This window comes from Bubalus kerabau, chromosome 1 (genome assembly GCF_029407905.1).
Source record: "Bubalus kerabau isolate K-KA32 ecotype Philippines breed swamp buffalo chromosome 1, PCC_UOA_SB_1v2, whole genome shotgun sequence".
NCBI classification, from domain to species: Eukaryota; Metazoa; Chordata; class Mammalia; order Artiodactyla; family Bovidae; genus Bubalus; species Bubalus kerabau.
Genome location: NC_073624.1, coordinates 62274785 through 62294006, shown reverse-complemented (window position 1 = coordinate 62294006; position 19222 = coordinate 62274785). Strand labels below are relative to the sequence as shown.

The window sequence follows — 19222 nt, the reverse complement described above, 5'->3', positions numbered from 1 at the left end:
AGCTTATAAAGAGTAGAGGAGACCCAGATGGAAATAGTAACTAAACTGCTAGGATCAACTATTATGACTCTCTAAATTTCAAAATGAAGGAGGCAATAATATAAATAAAATAAACATATAAATAAATGAATTTTTTTAAGTGATCATAATTATTCTATTATAGGATTATTCAGTAAAGACTTTAGTGAGGACAAATTTCAATTAGGCTTTGAAGGATAAATACAATTTCAGCAAGTGAAGACAGAGAAGAGAGCCCTCCAGAGAAAGGCATTGCGAGGAACAAAGGCAAGGGAGCAATTTCACTTCATGTTGATTAGAGGAACAGTAACCTAGAGAAGCCATTCTAATGTACAGTGAAGTGAAAGTTGCTCAGTCATGTCTGACTCTTTGCAACCCCGTGGACTATACAGTCCGTGGAATTCTCCAGGCCAGAATACTGGAGTGAGTAGCCTTTCCCTTCTCCAGGGGATCTTCCCAAGCCAGGGATCGAACCCAGGTCTCCCGCATTGCAAGCGGATTCTTTACCAGCTGAGCCACAAGGGAAGCCCATATGTATATAATTAGCGATATATAAATGTAGACCAAGACCAATTATGATGATTGGGTTTTAAATGTTATGCTGAAAAGTTTGGACTTCATTCCATAATAGTGGAAGAATCAGTGCAGGGTTTTGACCAAAGAAATGACGTAGTCCATGGCTTTGCTTTAAGATGGTCAATCTATCAGGATGGATTCATGAAGAAAGAAACATTGCATGCAAAAAGATGGGAAGTTTGAAAGAACATTATGACATTTGTCCAGACAGGGAGAATCTGAGGACCTCATGCAGGGCAGTGATGGTGTGCATGCCTAGGGGGAAGAGGAAGAAGAAAGAAGGGAGACCGTGAGCACATGCACTGCTCCCTTGAGCTCTGGATCTCTGACTGTCCCGATTGGCCTTCCTGGAGTTCTGACTCTCAGATTCTGTCTTTCCCTACCCATCTTTACTTCCTTTTCCTTGTGGAAACCCAGACAGTGAGGGCCAATCCCCTTTCTCAGAGTATTTGCCAGTAGTGAGCGGAAGGTCAAGGTTCTTTCTTTCAGAGCTGCTGTTCAGGTGAGAAGACAGCTTGCCTGGGAGCTGCTTGGAGACAGGGAGACTTTAGAACCAACTTTCAAGCCTGGCCCATTAGCCAAACCTCTCCCAGAGCTTGTCTCCTCTTCTCCTCCAGTACTAAACAGTGCTGAATCCCCCTGGTCCTCCATCTGTCTGCATGTGTCCTAGATCTCCCTGGGCAGGGATTAGGTAATTGTGCCATTCCCATCAGCATGCCCAGGGGTCTGGCAGGAGGGAAGCTGCCGGCTGGCAGCAGTGGCCTAAGCAGGAGCCAGGGGAGCGTCTGCTCCAGGAGTCCCCTGAGCAGCTTGCGGCTGTGCCTGGCCCTCTGTGGGGCAGCCATGTGTCCGCCTGCCCTGGATCTGCCTCGGCTCAGAGGCCAGCTCTCAGAGGAGGAGACAGCACTTACCTTTATCTGGCTGCCTCTCTAGGTCCAGGCCAGTGAGGAACACAAGACCCTCCCCAGCTTCCTTCCTGCCTCTGGCCTCCTTCTCCTCCTCTCTCCTCTAGCCCAGTTAGTAACATTATGATAATAAAGGAAAGAAATCAGGCTACAGACTTGCCAAAAATTAAATGATCCAAAAAGTGTTTCCATTTAACTTTAGGAGTACATTCAAATGTGTGTGTGTATGTGTATGTGCCCATTTTCAGTATGTACCGATATGTGTATGTTAAATATACATACCTTTGTAGGTGGGGATAAATTAGGAATTTGGGATTAACATATATACACTACTATATAAGGTATGTATATATATATACATACCTTTGTAGGTAGGGATAAATTAGGAATTTGGGATTAACATATATACACTACTATATATAAAATATACTACTATATATAAAAAAATGGCACCCCACTCCAGTACTCTCACCTGGAAAATCCCATGGACAGAGGAGCCTGGTAGGCTGCAGTCCATGAGGTCGCTAAGAGTGACACGACTGAGCGAATTCACTTTCACTTTTCACTTTCATGCATCGGAGAAGGAAATGGCAACCCACTCCAGTGTTCTTGCCTGGAGAATCCCAGGGACAGGGGAGCCTGTAGGAGGCCGTCTATGGGGTCGCACAGAGTCGGACACAACTGAAGCAACTTAGCAGCAGCAGCAGCATATATAAAATAGATAAGTAGCAAGAACCTACTGTATAGCACAGGGAACTATATTCAATATCTTCTAATCACTTATAATGGAAAAGAATATGTGTGTATATATATATGTGTATATATATATGTGTGTATATATATATATTTTTTTAATTGAAGTATAGTTGATTTACAATGTTGTGTTAGTTTCAGGTATATAGCAAAGTGATTCAGTTATTATCTATATCCATATATATATATATATAACTGAATCACTTTGCTATATACCTGAAACTAACACAACATTGTAAATCAACTATACTTCAATTTAAAAAAAATATATATATACATATATACACATATATATACACACATACCTTCAAATATATACACACATATAAATCTTGGTATGCTTGTATAAATATAGATATATTAATATGTGCCTGTACCTACACCACACATACACACAACACACCAAAAACTAGGAATATAGTAACTGGCATGGAGAAAAAAGCTTCATATGAAATATTTTTCATCTGTCACCTACAACCTGAATTATTCATATGGATAACAGAGAACATGTTATATTTCAAGTAAACAACATAATCAACATCTTCATTATTGTTATTCACTTAAGGGGAGGGGCAAGAGGAAGAGCACACTTCTAGTAATAACACGATTTCTCTATTTGACCTTTGTTAAGTTTACTTAGCTCAATGTAGATTATGAGCCTTTTAGTTGCTAAACATGCTGCAGTGGTTGTCACTAGAGAATGAAGTTCATTTTCATTGCCTAGAAAATTATGGTCTAAATTGAAAGGCACCCAGTTCCTTAAGATAACTGACTAGTAATTATTAAACCACACACAGCACACCCTTGATTTTAAGGTTTTGTGGTCCACTCTTTCTTCATGTATTAGCTTTTATTCAATCATCATTCTTTTTTTTTTTTTCCAAAATATGTGTAATCTGTCAGAGAAAAGGGACATTTGCTGCTCATGAAAATATTAAGATGAGAGAAACTCCAAGTATATAATGGTACAACCATATGATCTTATAGATGAAAAAACAAAACTCAGTTTATGTAACTTGCCATGGTCTCATATCTATTAATACATTTCTACATAGGTTTTTTATAATATCTGAAACCCTCCTTCAAATGGTTTATTTTGAAGCCTAGCTAATATTGAGAACTTAACTTTGGAATTTTACCTGATTTAGATGCCCATTAAACAGTAATTTCCTCTTCCTTTCCTTGAGCCTTTTGCCATTATTTTCTAAAAATTTCTTCAGATCACATTTAGCAAGTTAATTCATTTACTTACACATATATAAGGTATTGACCAAACATTTTATTTTCTTGTCCATGATGACAGCCTTAATGGGATTCCTTTGATTTTATGATGAATTGCCTCCCTGGTTACTATGTATCTGAACCTGACCTTGGCCACAATTTGTTTTGCTTTATGTAATATTTGCAGTAATTCATTTTAGCCATTTTAGCAGGGTGTGAAGCTTTGAAAGGGTTAATTAATTTAACCAAGGTTATTCAACCAGTAAGTTATACAGAATTGTTATAGTAATCCATTAACCTCATCCCAGAAAATGTTTTATTTAACCACAAATAAAGCAGACTTTACTCATCTGAAATAAGCAAACAAAACATTGTAACAGATAGCCTCTGACTTAACTTCTGATTAATTGCTTGACCCAGCTAATCAGTATATGTCTCTGAAAATCAGCCTTCTCCTCTGTTAAACAGTATCTATGATACTCGAACTTATTGCCTCACATTGCTGTCAATATTGAGTGATAACTAGATAGAATTCTTTATTAATTCATACTCTGTCAAACTATAAACTTACAAAGCATGGTCATATATTCATTTGTCTGTTCCCAGCACTTGGCTTAGTGCCTTCCCCAAAAGAAGTGTTCAGCAACTATTTGCAAAACTGAATTGAAAAGAAATATATGGTACTAAGTATTTGGGAGATAATAAGAGATGGAAATGGCAACCCACTCCAGTGTTCTTGCCTGGAGAATCCCAGGGATGGCAGAGCCTGGTGGGCTGCTGTCTATGGGGTCGCACAGAGTCGGACACGACTGAAGCGACTTAGCAGCAGCAGCAGCAGCAGGAGTTCTTTCCTACATAGTCTTAGGTCAGATGACAGCAAAAGCTACCACCAGGCTTATTTGAGCCCCGTGCCAGTTTCCAGGAAAAAAAAAAAAAAACACAGCGCTTCCTATTTCCCAAATTCTGGAAATTTGCCATTGAGGATTTTGTTTACGGTTGGCTTCTCTGGTGGCTCAGAGGGTAAAGCATCTGCCTACAACGTGGGAGACGCGGGTTCGATCCCTGGGTTGGGAAGATCCACTGGAGAAGGAAATGGCAACCCACTCAAGTACTCTTGCCTGGAAAATCCCATGGACTGAGAAGCCTGGTAGGCTACAGTCCATGGGGTCGCAAAGAGTCAGACATGACTGAGCGACTTCACTTCACTATGTAGAATAAGAAAATAGCATATTCCAACATACAGAGTACTAGTCAAAAGGCTTGGATTTTTATATCAGCCCTAGTAAATGATTAACTGTATAAATTCAAAGGATCTTAATGGTACCCCACTCCAGTACTCTTGCCTGAAAAATCCCATGGACAGAGGAGCCTGGTGGGCTGCAGTCCATGGCGTCGCGAAGAGTCGGACACGACTGAGCGACTTCACTTTCACTTTTCACTTTCATGCATTGGAGAAGGAAATGGCAACCCACTCCAGTGTTCTTGCCTGGAGAATCCCAGGGATGGGGGAGCCTGGTGGGCTGCCGTCTATGGGGTCGCACAGAGTCGGACACGACTGAAGCGACTTAGCAGAAGCAGCAGTAAATGATTAACTGTATAAATTCAAAGGATCTTCTCTGCTCTCTCATTCTGTTTCCTTATCTCTTCCCATCCACTCCTAATAATAAAACTAACAATAATAGGGACTTCCCTGGTGGTCCAGTGGTTAAGATTTCACCTTCCAATGCAGGGGGTGAGGGTTTGATCCCTGGTCAGGGAACTAAGATCCTACATACCTCTTGGCCAGAAAACCAAAACATGAAACAGAAGCAACACTGTAACAAATTCAATAAAGACTTAAAAAAACAATAAAAATAGTAGATTACTTCCCTTGTGCCAGAACCTGAGATAATCACTTCATTGGCATTATCATCACTTCTAATTCACTTCATATCAACTCTATGGATTTGGTGGAATTTTTGCGCCCTTTATGTCAAGAAGGAAACTGAGACATACAGATGGTAAATAAATTGCTTCATTAGCTTTGAATTCAGCCAGTTAGCTTCAAACCAAAGTCTGATTCAACTCTCTTAACCTAAACTCTATGTATACCCTAAGTAAGCCTGCTGTAATCGCCATCAGCACTCCCCAGTAATATATTAGAGACAAAGAGAAAAGTCAATGTATGGTTAATCATAAAATGATGAATAGTAACATGGATGGTAATAAATGCCACTTCTTAAATACTATGTACTGTGGACATATTACCTCAATTAATTCCTCAGAATGACCCTGTGAGAAAGTCATTGCTATTATTGCCATTAAATTTGAAGGAACTAAGGCTTTGCAGGGTTAATCAATTAATAAAGGTTATTTAATGAGAAGGAAATGGCAACCCACTCCAGCATTCTTGCCTGGGGAATCCCATGGGCAGAGAAGCCTGGCGGGCTACAGTCTATGGGGTCGCAAAGAGTTGGACACGACTGAACAACTAACACACTGCATTCAACTAGAAAGTTAATAGCTAAAATAGTACCTGTTAGATCTTGATGCCAATGCTTGCAATTAATGCATGAAGCTGTACACTGAAGATAGCTTTGTGCATTAATAGACAGAAAAAAATAATCTTGAAGATAGTCTGCTCCTATGTTGCAAACAATTTCATTATTTTAATACCTGTAATTTCTTGCTAAAACTTTTTTCTAAAATTTTAAAGGTATGTAAGCTGACCAGCCATAAAATGGATTTCAGCTGTTAGAAAGATGAAGAGTTTCAATAAACAAACCATTAATCTGTGAGCTAGCCTATATCTACATAGTCTACATAGGCAGCATACAATTGAAAGTTGAGCATTTGTTGGTGGAAAGAGAGTCTTTTCTCAGGTTCTGTTTCAGAGCTTGGGTATGGGCCAGCCTGGGTCATAGATATAACAGGGTGCCATATGTCATATGGACAATTTGAGAAGTATCAAAAAAATCCCTCCTCTTCCACCAGCTCTAAACTTCTGCAGATATGACATCTTTATGTACCTACCAGCCAACCAGCCAAACAACCAAACCTTTTGGATAAATCCTCTAGCTCAAATCCTGGCTCTACCATTCACTAGCAGTGTGAGCTTGAACAGGTTACTCTATGTGTTTGTTTACAATTTGTAAAATGATGGTGATAATAATGTCTCTGTTATAGGAATCATTTTAGATTAAATGAATATTATACAAATCACCTAGAAAAATGACAGTACATATTAAGCATTCCTAACAGCTAGATGTGATTATCATTGATATCTGTCAATTTATTTGTATTCCTCTAGAATATTCTTTGCTAAATATTCTCTTAACAAGCAGCAAATGACAGACCATTTTATAAGACTATCTTGCACTAGTGTGTGGGTGCTCAGTCGCGACCAAGTCTTTGCAACCCCGACTGCCAGGCTCCTCTGTCCATGGAATTTTCCAGTCAAGATCACTGGAGTGGATTGCCACTCCCTACTCCAGGGGATCTTCCCAACCAAGGGAATGAACCCATGTCTCTTGCATATTGGCAGTTGGATCCTTTACCACTACACAACTTGGGAAGCCCATCAAATGATATGTACATTATTATTCACTTAATATTGCAAAAGATTAGAAAAGTCCAAATTTTGTAACTTAATTTAATCACATATTATGGTTTTTGCCATGAAATGTTAACCAGCTATAACAAGAAATTGAGATTTTTATGACATATGAAAGAAACATGATATGCTACCAATAATAGAAAAAAAAGAAGAGGATAAACAAACTTAATATTTGTACCTAATGTACCTAATATCTGCTTACATATTCATAAAATATCTCTGGTAACTAGTAAACTAAAAATTAAAAATTGATTTCTAGTTGGAGAGTGAGTACTGGACAGATGGAGATTGGGGGTGGGAGGATGACTTTCATTCTTTTTTATTTCTTAAATATTTTAAACCATTTCTCTCCCTCGATTAATCAATAATATTTTATTAAAGTTTATTTTTATCATCATCATCATTATTATTTCTTTGTCATCAGCAGTTATGCATGTAAGAAGGGACCCTGAAAAATTTTAACTGGAGAAATCTGAAAGAAAAAAATCTTGAGAAGGAGCTGTTAACAGGCAGTTGCCAAAAAACATGCCTCATAATTTTTTGAAGAGTTGGTAGGCCCAGCTAAATTTTGGATAATAATTTATCTTCCTGTGGTCCACCTCTCTGTACATCATCTAAGTCATCTCTTTGATGGCTTAAAACACTCAAAGCCATAGAGTTCTGTAAATGGGGAGTTGTTTTTTTTTTTCTCAATTGCAGATGGTTGATTATGTGAGTGGCAGAGTGCATCTAGGCTTCTAACTACTTGGTTTAGACCTTTCAAATCTTCTGGAAAGATCAGTTGAAATATGGGATGTATAAATCCTCCGGACGGGCCAGCAATCCTCCTGTTGCTCGTAGGATTTAGAGCCCAAGAAAATTAATAGGTGAAAATAAAGAAAATCTTTGAAGACTGACAATGCAAACACAACACAATGTCTATTAAGACTCACAGCTTTATTTCTGCTAGAAAAAGAGGAAAAACATTTTTTTTTTTTTTTTACAAAATGTTTAAACAATTGTTTTGCATTATTGGGTAAAGTCCCCAGAACAAAAAGACCATCCAGGGTTGGAGAGTAGGTTCTTTCCAATTACACGGCATTTACAAATTTTATTCAATTATGAAATCTCTGAACAATCCCGCTCTGGTTCACAGATACCATAGTCCCTAAAAGCATAAACAATGAGCCAAAATGATTGGCTCATCTTAGAGTGAAGAAAAAAAACTAAGAAATATTAACTTGCATAGCCATTCAAATTATTGCTGCTTTTTATAAAATTCGTATAGGTAACTTTGCACTAACTTCCTCCTTTGCCCTCATCCCAAAACTCAGGAATTCCTAGCAAAATTATGAGCTACTTTCCGAATGAAGTCTTGGGGAGGGTTTGCAAGCACATGTATACAACCTAAGGAATTTGCATGAAAATGAGAAATAAATTAAATAAATATCTAATAAATAACTCAGACAACATTCATTATCTACAAACTTAAATGCCACAAAATGCTAACTTCAAGGATAGCTTCCCCCACCCCCATAACTTTTCAGGAAGGTAAGAACCAGTATAGACTCAGAAAGCACCGAGGATGGCTTCATCAATCATTTTACTTGTCTATTCCCTCTAGGGCAAATCACGGTGAGGGGAGCCACTTTGGTGGCTGATGGGGTTTAGGATCTCTCTTCAAGGGTACTTTCAAGTAGATTTACAAATTAAGGGTGCAAAAAAAAAGTAAGGTTCGTGTTGCAAGCAAAATGAAAAGAAAATGACTTTGGCTATAAGGAGATAATAAGTAAGGGTAAAAAAAAGTCGATACACAAATAGTTTGGCAGGTTTTAGGAGTTAGCTGAGCTGTAGAAAATCACATACTAATCTGCCTTATCAATTTTATTCATTGGCCCTATTTGTGTACCCTGCCTGCTTCCTAAACTTATCCTCTCTGGCAGGAGCAGGATATGATCCACTATCATGTAAACCATGTAGGCTTTTGGTTTGTTTTAAATAATTGTTCTGGCAGATTGAACAGGACAGTGAAACTTCTCAGATCACATTTCTCTGGGAAAAAATAAACTTAACAAAATGACTGCTAATATAAAGGAAAGAAGAGTTACATGAAGAAAATAAACATCCTGCAAATCAGGATAAATCTGTGATGAAGACATAGATTAGTAAAAGCATTTGCTGACCTTGGATTTGATTTCTACATCCCTAAGTTTGGTCACTTGAAATGTTATTTACAATATGTAATAACATATTTTAAAAGTGAAGAAGAGGTAACTATTAGTGGGAAAGGAGATAAGGAATTATATATGTTGGAAAAATTCAAGTTTGGTCAATAAATTGACTGGTGCTTGTGCTTTGAGAATATATGTGTGGGCAGATGTTAGTGGTTTTTAGCCATGCTTTCTTTAACCAAATGAAATTCATCTTGCCAAAGAAAACCTAGTGGTTTTCCTATGGACAGGTTAAGAGTCCCAAAATGATGGTTAGTTAGTATCCAATGGCCATTTTATTGCTCTTGAATGTGACCTGGGTTGTTTGCTGATTCCAATAGCAGAACCTGAGTTTCATCAGAATTTCCATGCCTCTCTGGTTATGAAGGTCATGAAATGATTCTCCAAGTCCTGTTGGCTTGGAAGAGTCTAAGGTTTCAGTGTCTTGCTTGCCCCACTTCGAGTACTGAGAAAAGTGCTTTTGAAATGTTATCAAGAATCAAGTTGGTATGAGATCTCTATTATGGTTCTCAAATTACTAAGGAAGATATGTTCAGCTTTCAGCCCAGTAAGAAATAGAGCTAATCTCTTAAAGAACATTATTCACAGTGACAATCAAGGTAGAATGTCAGCCTCTGGAAGCTATTTTTAGATGGATGCAAAGAAGTCCTTTCATCAAGTCTGAAAGACATGCACCTGGTGCTCCTTTGGCGATTCCATCCGATCATCCCATACATAGTGTCCATTTCCTATTACTCCTCAGTCCTTCCACCGTTAAGAAGTTTGTAGGAATGATCCCCAAAGTCATAGAATTCCATAACTGTGAAGAACTTTAGAAATTATCTAAACTTAGAACAATTTCCTGATTTACCAGTAAGTAAACAGAGGCCAGAAATGAAAAACGAATTGGCATAGACCATCCAGTGAGTTTTGGCACCACCAGGATAAGACCCAGGGCTTCTGATCTATTTTCACATGATTGTAAACAATCAAATAATTTCTTGTGAGGACCCAAAATAAAGGAATCAATACAATATGAGAAATTGATGAGAAAGGAGGGTGACAAGTTAGGGAGACCCAAAGAGCCTAGGACTATTGTGTTTGATATATATCTATAGGGTCCCATTAAGGTCACCGAATCCTCAGCTCAGTGACTTGAGCTATGGAAAATGTCTCCAGGCATCTTTCTCTGAAATGCTGGTCTGACTGCCCTAGTCAGTGAAGATTGTATTGAGTTGGGCCCCAATGCTGTGGTGGGGGTAAGAATCATAGGACATATCTATGGGAACATCATAGCGGGGGGTGCCAGCCTGAAAAGGAGTTGAATGCACATGCCCTGAGCTTAGACTTGCAGCAGGGTAATGTGGCATGAAACTGTAGGATTTATCCAGGTCAGGGGAGCCATCTTGCTTCAAGGAGAAGTTCCCACTGATGCTCAGGGGTGGAGTAAGTGGGCCCTCATAAGGTGGTGTACTGCAGTCAGGTGGGTGGCTCCCAAAAGATGACTCTCCCAAACTCTTGAATACTGGGGGTTTGAGATTAATAAGATGTGTTTCCATATGGCCATAAGGAGGGCTGGGGAGCCCAGGAGATTGATAGTTGAAGTTGTGGACAGAGATGGCAGAGTCACAGATCGATTTCTCCTCACGCTTTTCCAGGAGGACGGACTGAGAGCCCAACTGGAGGCACCCAGCCACCAGGTTGCTTGTAGGCTGAGAGAGCCCTTTACAGAGCATCTCCACAAAGCCCTTCCCTTCAGGTGTCTGTCCAGTTTCTAGGACCTCAGACAAAGCCCAAATATAGTTCCTGGCCAGTCTAAGAGTCTCTATCTTGGAGAGCTTTTGGGTCTTAGAGTAGCACGGCATGACCCTCCTCAGATTGTCCAGGGCATCATTCAGGCCATGCATCCGGGTCCGTTCCCTAGCATTAGCCTTGACTCTTCGAGCCCTGAATCTCTCAAGGCGAGCTTTTGTCATCTTCTTTTTCTTGGGACCTCTTCTTTTAGGCTTCTCCCCATCTTCTTCCTCTTCTTCTTCCTCCTCAATACTGTCATGATCTTCAGCTAAGCTGCCAAGCATTCCATAAGCACCCAGTCTTCTCTCCTCCTCCTTTACCTCATTCTGAGAGGCCAGACCTTTGTCCATCCAAGATGGTGTGTTGACCAACTCTGTCATCTCCTTGGGTTTCACATAAGCTTTTGCCATCTCCAGACTCTGGGAAGAAAAACAGCAATGGTTAGTGCCTGTGTACATTTGACTTGGTTTAAAGTTAAACTTTCTTTTTACATCTTAGATGTAAAGCACAGAATTTGTGTTGGAATTCAACTTATGATTATCTATCCCAAACCCTCCACTCTAAATAACAAATCTAAACTCAAGTAAATGCCCAGCACACTCATTGGAATGTAGTATTTTTAAGAAAGTCAACTATAGAAAAAGGAAATTGACTTGATTATTCATTGCAGAGTCAATATCTAACTCTTTTTATTCTCCAGTTCTTCATCTCATGGATATTTTATTCCAAAATAGCTGATATACCACTCAAAACATGTTTTTCTTTCTTTGCAGAATCAGATCACAAAAGAAAATAGCTAAGGTGGGCATATAAATTATTGTCCAAATACAGAAACTTCTGAAAGGAAAGAAGATGCTGAAGTAGTTATAATTAGATAATATGTAAACAATAATTGTAGTTGTTGCACAATTTTAAAGCATATCAAGAGATAATATTAATAAATTGTTGTATATTTACATCACAAAATAAACGAGAAACTGTAGTGAGATCATTCAGAGTTTATGTTCTACAAAGGACTACTCAATCTCTATTTAGAGACATATCTCTTACATCTAACCCCAACATCCCTTGTTTCCCACTGTCTCTGCTGGTACACCATATGATCATGAAATATTTCTCTCACCATGGCCAAAAGAGCACTTAGTTTTTTTGGTAAGCACCTTGTGGTCTGCCTAATGTTAGTGGTGTTAGAGGTGTTAGTCACATGGTGTCTAGAAAGAATCAGAAAAACAGAGGAGGTTACCATTGATTATCTTTCAAATCCACCCATATGTTAAAAGTGAGAACTCTTCATTGAACATGTATCTCACACCACCAGACAAGAAAATGGCAGCAGCTAGAATTACAAGCCAGAGTTCTACCAAACCTATTTAAGATTATCTTCATGCAACTATTATAATAAGATTTCATTAAAAATGAAAAATCTGGAACAGATTTTACACTTCACCAAACAGTGACTGCAAACATAGCAAAAGACTATTTAAGGCAAACATGCAAATAGTCTAACTATTTTAACTCACCTGCCTAACAGACACTGTTTAGTCAGAATTTTCTATGAAAAAATAGTAAAACTTATTTGAAAACCAAAAGAGACTAGTTGTTTAGTCAACATTTAGCATTCAATTCTGGAAGAGCCTGAATTGTTTTGAAATTTGTTGAGAGATTTGTAGGTATATAATTTACCAAATAAAAGTATCTGATAAACTCCATTGGGCCATCCCAGTTCACCAGCTAGTTTTTGAGATGTTAAACCCTCCATCACCTTTGTATATTAGAAAGGGGAGAACATGATAAGTGTTTTTTGATGCTTGAGGCTTGAGCCTCAAATCAATGAATGCAGGAATTAGTATGTAGCTTTTAAAAGTATAAATATATGGTTTGATGGTTTCTGGTAATCTGAGCTTGTTTTCCTTGTAACCTCATTTACCTCCTATAAATAATTAATGCGACTGCATGGCAAAAACAGCCTAGGTTTCATGTTAATCAGCACGGAAATCATGTCAGCTTGACTTACTCACTTAATAAGGCTTCCTGGGTAAGCAGCTTTATTGAAAACACACGTTCAAACCTATTGGTCAACTGGCTGCCCAGGCCAAATCAGAAAATCCCACTTTTAATATGGATGATGGAGCTTGTGTGCTGAGCTGCACTTCTAACGCAGGCAAATATCCAGAGGGAGGGTGAAAGACCTAATTAACTTTCTGTTAAAGTAACACAGACCTTCCAGAGGCAGGTGCACTCTGAGGCCAGAGAGGACGGAGTGGGCTTGGGAAACCTAATGTTCCACACATAGCTGTAATACCGTTTGTGTAGTCTTAGAGCAAAATGTTGAGGAGTCTCTCCTTTTGGGAGACTCTGATGCTCATTTTATAGTTGAGGTCACTGCAGGTCAGGTAGATTAAGTAATGGGAATATGAAGACATACAGCAGGTAGAGTAAGACATAGCACCAGTTCTTCTGATTCCAAATACTAGGTTTTATGCTTTTTTTCCTTTTTATTTTCATCACAGCTACCAGAAGAAACAAAGAGACTTTGACTTCAGGAGATGTGGGTCAGTAGAGCTAAGTCAATAGGAAATGATCCTCATCCAAAGGGAGGCTCATTTAAGAGTTCTCTGCTTTCTAAACTTTTATATTCCAGGATTCCTTCCTCTTCAAGCTAGATTCTTGTTGTTTTTCATTTATTCTCCCCTCCTTTTTTAAAAAACTGTTTCCTTCTCCTTTACCACTTTCTTCTCTTTCTCTCTTCTCCTTTTCATTGTCATCATTAGCATTGGGTGGTACACACATGCACAAAGAGGATAGAAGGAAGATGCAGGAGAGTTTCCTCAATTGTCCTAAAACCAAATACTATCCTAGCCTCTGCATTTGAGTTTTTTTATCATCCCCACCTCTGGACACTAGCCAAGTGCTGTCTACCCTCACACCCATCACAACATGGGATTAGATCAGAACAGACTATATTTTGCCTTTAACATAATTGGATGGTTTCTGTAAGAGCTGTTTTCAAATCAGATTTACAGCAGGTATAAAGGAAAAGAGCCAAAAGACTTTGACTAAAACAATTAAAAGGGCAACAAGTTTTCATCTTTGTTCTCTTACTGACCATAGAAAGGACATAGATAGCTCCAGTTTAACTTTCTCTATTCCCATAAATTCTGGTCCATAAGCTCTTAGAGAATCCCATGAATATATAGTGTGGTTTCAAAACATGGAAGCTGGAATAACACACATTCTAGTCCCAACTCTTTTAATTCCTGGTAATCGTTCCCAAACACAGTACATAAGCTCTCTGATCTTTCACTTCCTCTTTGATAAAGTGAGGATAAGATATATTCTATGTGGTTTTGCAAGACAAAAATATGAGAAAGGATTTTGTAAACTTTTAATGATATAAAACATTGTCCATATATTTATTTGTTTTCTGTTTATTCTGGGGTTTTCTTATCAAATTCATTCACACATCTGCTTATTCAGAAATACAAATTATTCCTCATGGGTGAATAGTAAAAGGAAACTGTATTAATTACTGTGACCCTTATTATCTGGATGGAACCTCCTCTGATTGGCTCAGATCATCTGACAATTGCCTAATAACCTTCCCTTTTACCCAATATGGCTAGACAGCACAAACCCTGGAGTCAGATTGTGCATGCGTGCTCATTCACTCAGTCCCCTTTGACTCTTTGCATCCCCATGGACTATAGTATCTCCTGCATCTCCTGCATTGGCAGGCAGAAGCTTTACCATTGAGCCACTACCTGTGTTCAGATTTCAGCTCAATTACTTACCAAATATGTGGTCTTAAGCACGTTTCATAATCTTTCTGTCCAGTCTTCTCTTTAAAATAGGAATAATCATAGGAATACCTCACTAATTTATTATGAGCATAAATACATTTAAAGACTTTGAATAGTGCCAGATATTGTAAATGCTATGTGCTGCCCGCTGCTGCTGCTAAGTCGCTTCAGTCGTGTCCGACTCTGTGTGACCCCATAGACAGCAGCCCACTAGGATCCACCGTCCCTGGGATTCTCCAGGCAAGAACATTGGAGTGGGTTGCCATTTCCTTCTCCAATTCATTAAAGTGAAAAGTGAAAGTGAAGTCACTGAGTCGTCTCCAGCTCTCAGCGACCCCATGGACTGCAGCCCACCAGGCTCCTCCGTCCATGGGATTTTCCAGGCAAGAGTACTGGAGTGGGGTGCCATTGCCTTCTCCCAAATGCCATGTAGTTGTGAGGTATTTTGTTCCTAAAGTTCACCATGAGTTTTTCTGGCCACATGGACAAAATAGGTGTAATTACAGTCTACGCTTAATGTTGATTTTATGCCAGCAAAAGCCAATGGCTCCATCTCAACACCAATTTCAAATACTGCCCTGATAAACCCTCTCCCCTAACCTCCTAATGAAATGAAATTTCAAAGCTCCTATTCTGTTACAAACGATGAGGAAACAGAACTCTATCCTCTGCCTTTGCTGTGTTGACTAAAACTCTGCTACCATGTTCCAGAAGGAAGTTAACCTCTTTTATCCTGTTTTATAATTCCAAGACAGCAGTTGACTGGACTCCTCCTCAGTCACATGAATTTTCAGGGTCATAAAGTTTCTGGTAGAATAGAGACCACCCTTGGCACTTGGACATTTTTCCTTTGTCTCTGTTTAGACAATATTTGGGATAAGACTTTCCTACCAGAATCAAGGGCCAGATCACTGAGGAGAAAAATCAAGAGTCTCTTAAATAGAAATAAAAGCCAGGATTCCCCAAAGATACAGAAGAAAACCTTTCCTTTGACTTTTTCCACCTAAATATCTTCAATTCATCAAAAGGTCAGCAGGGGAAAAAAGATAAACATCCAGTTTTTTATTTGAGAGTTGAAAATGTGTGTGATGTGCTTCTGAGTTTCAATCAAGGAAACCAAGCTGTGTTCAGAACAGGTAAGTAATTCTACCATGGTTCTCAGCCTGTTAATGAACCAGCTCCAAGGTGTACTGAAAAAAGCATGAAATCGAAACTGTGTTCCATCACTCACTTATTATATGAGCACAAAAAGTATTATAATTCTTTTACCCTTGGGGCAAAATGGACATAATATTTTTGTCTTTCATATCTCATTTAGAAGCTTTTATAAAAGCAAGTACTTTGTAAAGTTATTATGCAAATGTAAGGATAAAAGCTGTATGGAAAAATCTATACCACTATTCCACAAAGTTCTGTGATACACCATTTTCAGGTTTTCCCAATTCCTAGAAAAGAAATTAGCATTCAAAATTTACATGAAGCAGATTCGAATAAGACAAAAATCAATGAATACTGGCTCTGGAGGCACAATACAGGCTCCCCTGTATCCCCAAATACATTCTGATCTTTTAAAGCTCATTTTATCTTTTAATCTTAGAATTTGGATTTCCTTATGAATCTACACTTTATACAGAATTTTTCCCTTTCTTTAGGATTCTTCTGTGAAATTTCAAGTTTGGAAAATTCTCTCAAATTCAATTTTTTCCCATTTTTTTTTCATTTAAAAAAAATCTGTTCTGTAAAACAAAAAGTTTTGCTTAGGCAATGATTATGATGACCTAATACTTTCATCCTTGGTGAAGGAAATGGCAACCCACTCTAGTATTCTTGCCTAGAAAATTCCATGGACAGAGCAGCCTGAAGGGCTACAGTCTATGGTATCCTAAAGAGTTGGACTATAGGAGGAAATGGCAACCCATTCCAGTATTCTTGCCTGGAGAATCCCACGGACAGAGGAGCCTGGCAGGCCACAGTCTATGGGGTCGCAAGAGTTGGACACGACTGAGCAACTAAGAACACACAATACTTTCATCACTGGGGCTGAGGTCTTTGGGCATTACTGTCATGTGGGACTGTCCTGGAATTCATCCTACACATTTACTATTTTTGAGTTGTAAAGAAGTTTCAGTTGATGAATAAGTGAGCAAGGAGCGCTTGCATGTGTGTTTGTGGTGATTAGGTGGTATCTTTCCTCTTAAAAGCTGATTGTACTAACTTCATCTCCTGATCTTACAACTAAATCCTAAATACAAAAAGGACAGGGACTATTCAGTCCAGTTTCTTGCAAATGTAAGGATCAGAGAGACTGTGTTTCTTGGATTTACAGTCTTTGCACTGACAACAGAATGCAAACCAGGGTACTCATAAGTCATGCTGCCTGGAAACAGCCAGCAGGCTGTTTTGCACTCTTCCTATTCAACCTTTTGGGTTTCCCTGGTGGCTCAGATGGTAAAGAATCTGCCTGCAATGCAGGAGACCTGGGTTCAATCCCTGGGTCAGGAAGATTCTCTGGAGAAGGGAATGGCTACCCATGCCAGTCTTCTTGCCTGGAGAATTCCATGGACAGAGGATCCTGGCGGCCTACAGTCCATAGGGTTGCAAAAAGTCAGACACAACTGAGCGACTAATACTATTCAACCTTTACACACTCCCACTTTCCTTCTTGATTAATACTTGTACACACACACACACACACACCCCTTATCCAGCATAGTTACATCATACTTTAGTTTTCATAGTCTCAGATCCTGATGGGGAACTTTGCCAACAGAAATTACTCAGTCCTTCAGTTTTCCCTCCTTGTTCTTCAGCATTTCATCTCTGGTCCCTCTGTCAAAATGAGGGAGGCATTTTACATATATTATTATTTTTCTGAATATATTTCTAGGGGTAGGTGAATGATAAAAGACTGAGGAGGCAAAACTATACATGGACAATCCTTCTTTTCTGATTGCCCATCTGAAAGAGCTGAGGAAGAGGAAATGTTTCCCCCCTGATGCTAACAGTCTAAGGACTTTTAGCCAAGCAAAGGGGGTCAATGGTGAAAACATATGCCTTTCTCTCCTTCCCTTTTCTATTTTCATCACTCCTGCCCCATTCCCTTCATTCCTTGCATAGTCAAAAATGCTGTGAACTGAATGGTGGATTGGGTCAATTCTTTCAACATATTTGGTGACCCACCTCTTCTTTGGCCCTTTTCTTCTGCATCAATAAAATGGAAAAATAGGTTTGATAGGAATGGTGGATAATTTATAATCCCTATTTTATAAAAGTGATTGGCATATTTGAATTTCACTTTGAGTGACAGATGCTTGGGAATTAGTGAAATTATTACAATTTTAATATCTGTCCATAAGCGTTCTTTCTCTGCTTCTCCATTCAAGTTTCCTAAATCCTACTCCCTTCTTACTTAGCCCAGAAGAGACTTACCTCACCCCAATTGCTCCTCTAGGTCCACAGAAACTACCCACAGAAACTTCAGTAATCCCCGTACCACCCCATCGCTGGCTCACCTCTGTCAGTAGCAATCCCTGGAGTGAACTCTGTGAATCTGTGTCCCGGAGGAGACTTAGAGAAGCCAAGTCTCCCTGACCATCCAGAGCATAGGAGGAGGTGCTTTTAGCGATCCATGTTAAACCCGGCCACTGCCTCTTAGAATTGCCCCGGGTCTGGTTTCCCTGACTGCTATTCTACTCCTTCCTTGGAGTTCTATATGCGCCTTCAGGACTCCTTTAGGCTGATGCAGCTGGTTTAGTCGGTCTTCAGTACCTCCTCTCCCTGGCCAGTTCCCTGGAGTGGAGCTTTCAGGACCACAGCCTCTGGGCAGCTCCTGTGCTCTGGCTGGAGCCTCAGAGTTGCAGCAGTTTTGATTGCTTTCCCAGCTGTCCAGGGAGGGGTGATGCTGCCGGCAATCTAACTCCTCCCCTTCCCCAGATGAAAGGCACGCCCACTTCAAAGGGCTCCTCTGGTCAGGTCCAGCTGAGCCATGCGTTTGTTTGTTTAAATGGGGATAGAGGTTAGTAGGAGGGGAATATGAGAGAAGAGCTGCTGAAGTTGAGAGGTAAAGAAAAAGAGGCCTGGAAATTTTTGTAGTTAAAAAGATAAGAAATGGGACTTGACCAAAGGGCAATACAGGGAAAGAGAATTGGTGGTAAACTTGGATAAAGGCAAATAAAATATATTCGCCCATGTCTGAAAAGTCAAAAAAAAAAAAAAAACCTGAGAAAGATGCATGCCCAGGGCACAGCATCAATGACTGTTATCTTACACATGTGGATTGGTGTCTTGGCTTTAAAACTTCCAAACTCTAAAAGTAGAAGAATTATCTTCCTCTCCCTTTTTTCAAACTTGTCAAACTTATTCCCATTTAAA

General features: G+C 39.3%; 1 protein-coding gene across 1 annotated transcript; it reads right to left on the bottom strand.

Annotated features, from left to right (window-relative positions):
• Positions 1–8173: 8173 nt before the first annotated feature.
• On the bottom strand, positions 8174–18680 carry NEUROD4 (neuronal differentiation 4). Its single transcript, XM_055566206.1, has 2 exons — positions 18364–18680; positions 8174–11470 (listed from the first exon to the last, which is right to left on the bottom strand). The coding sequence occupies exon 2, from the start codon at positions 11459–11461 to the stop codon at positions 10469–10471; it is 993 nt and encodes a 330-aa protein (XP_055422181.1). The 5' UTR covers positions 11462–11470; positions 18364–18680; the 3' UTR covers positions 8174–10468.
• Between the last annotated feature and the right edge of the window lie 542 nt (positions 18681–19222).

Bases quoted from the DNA above. Each gene is read 5' to 3' on its own strand.
- NEUROD4 (XM_055566206.1), bottom strand. From the start codon at position 11,461: ATGGCAAAAGCTTATGTGAAACCCAAGGAGATGACAGAGTTGGTCAAC.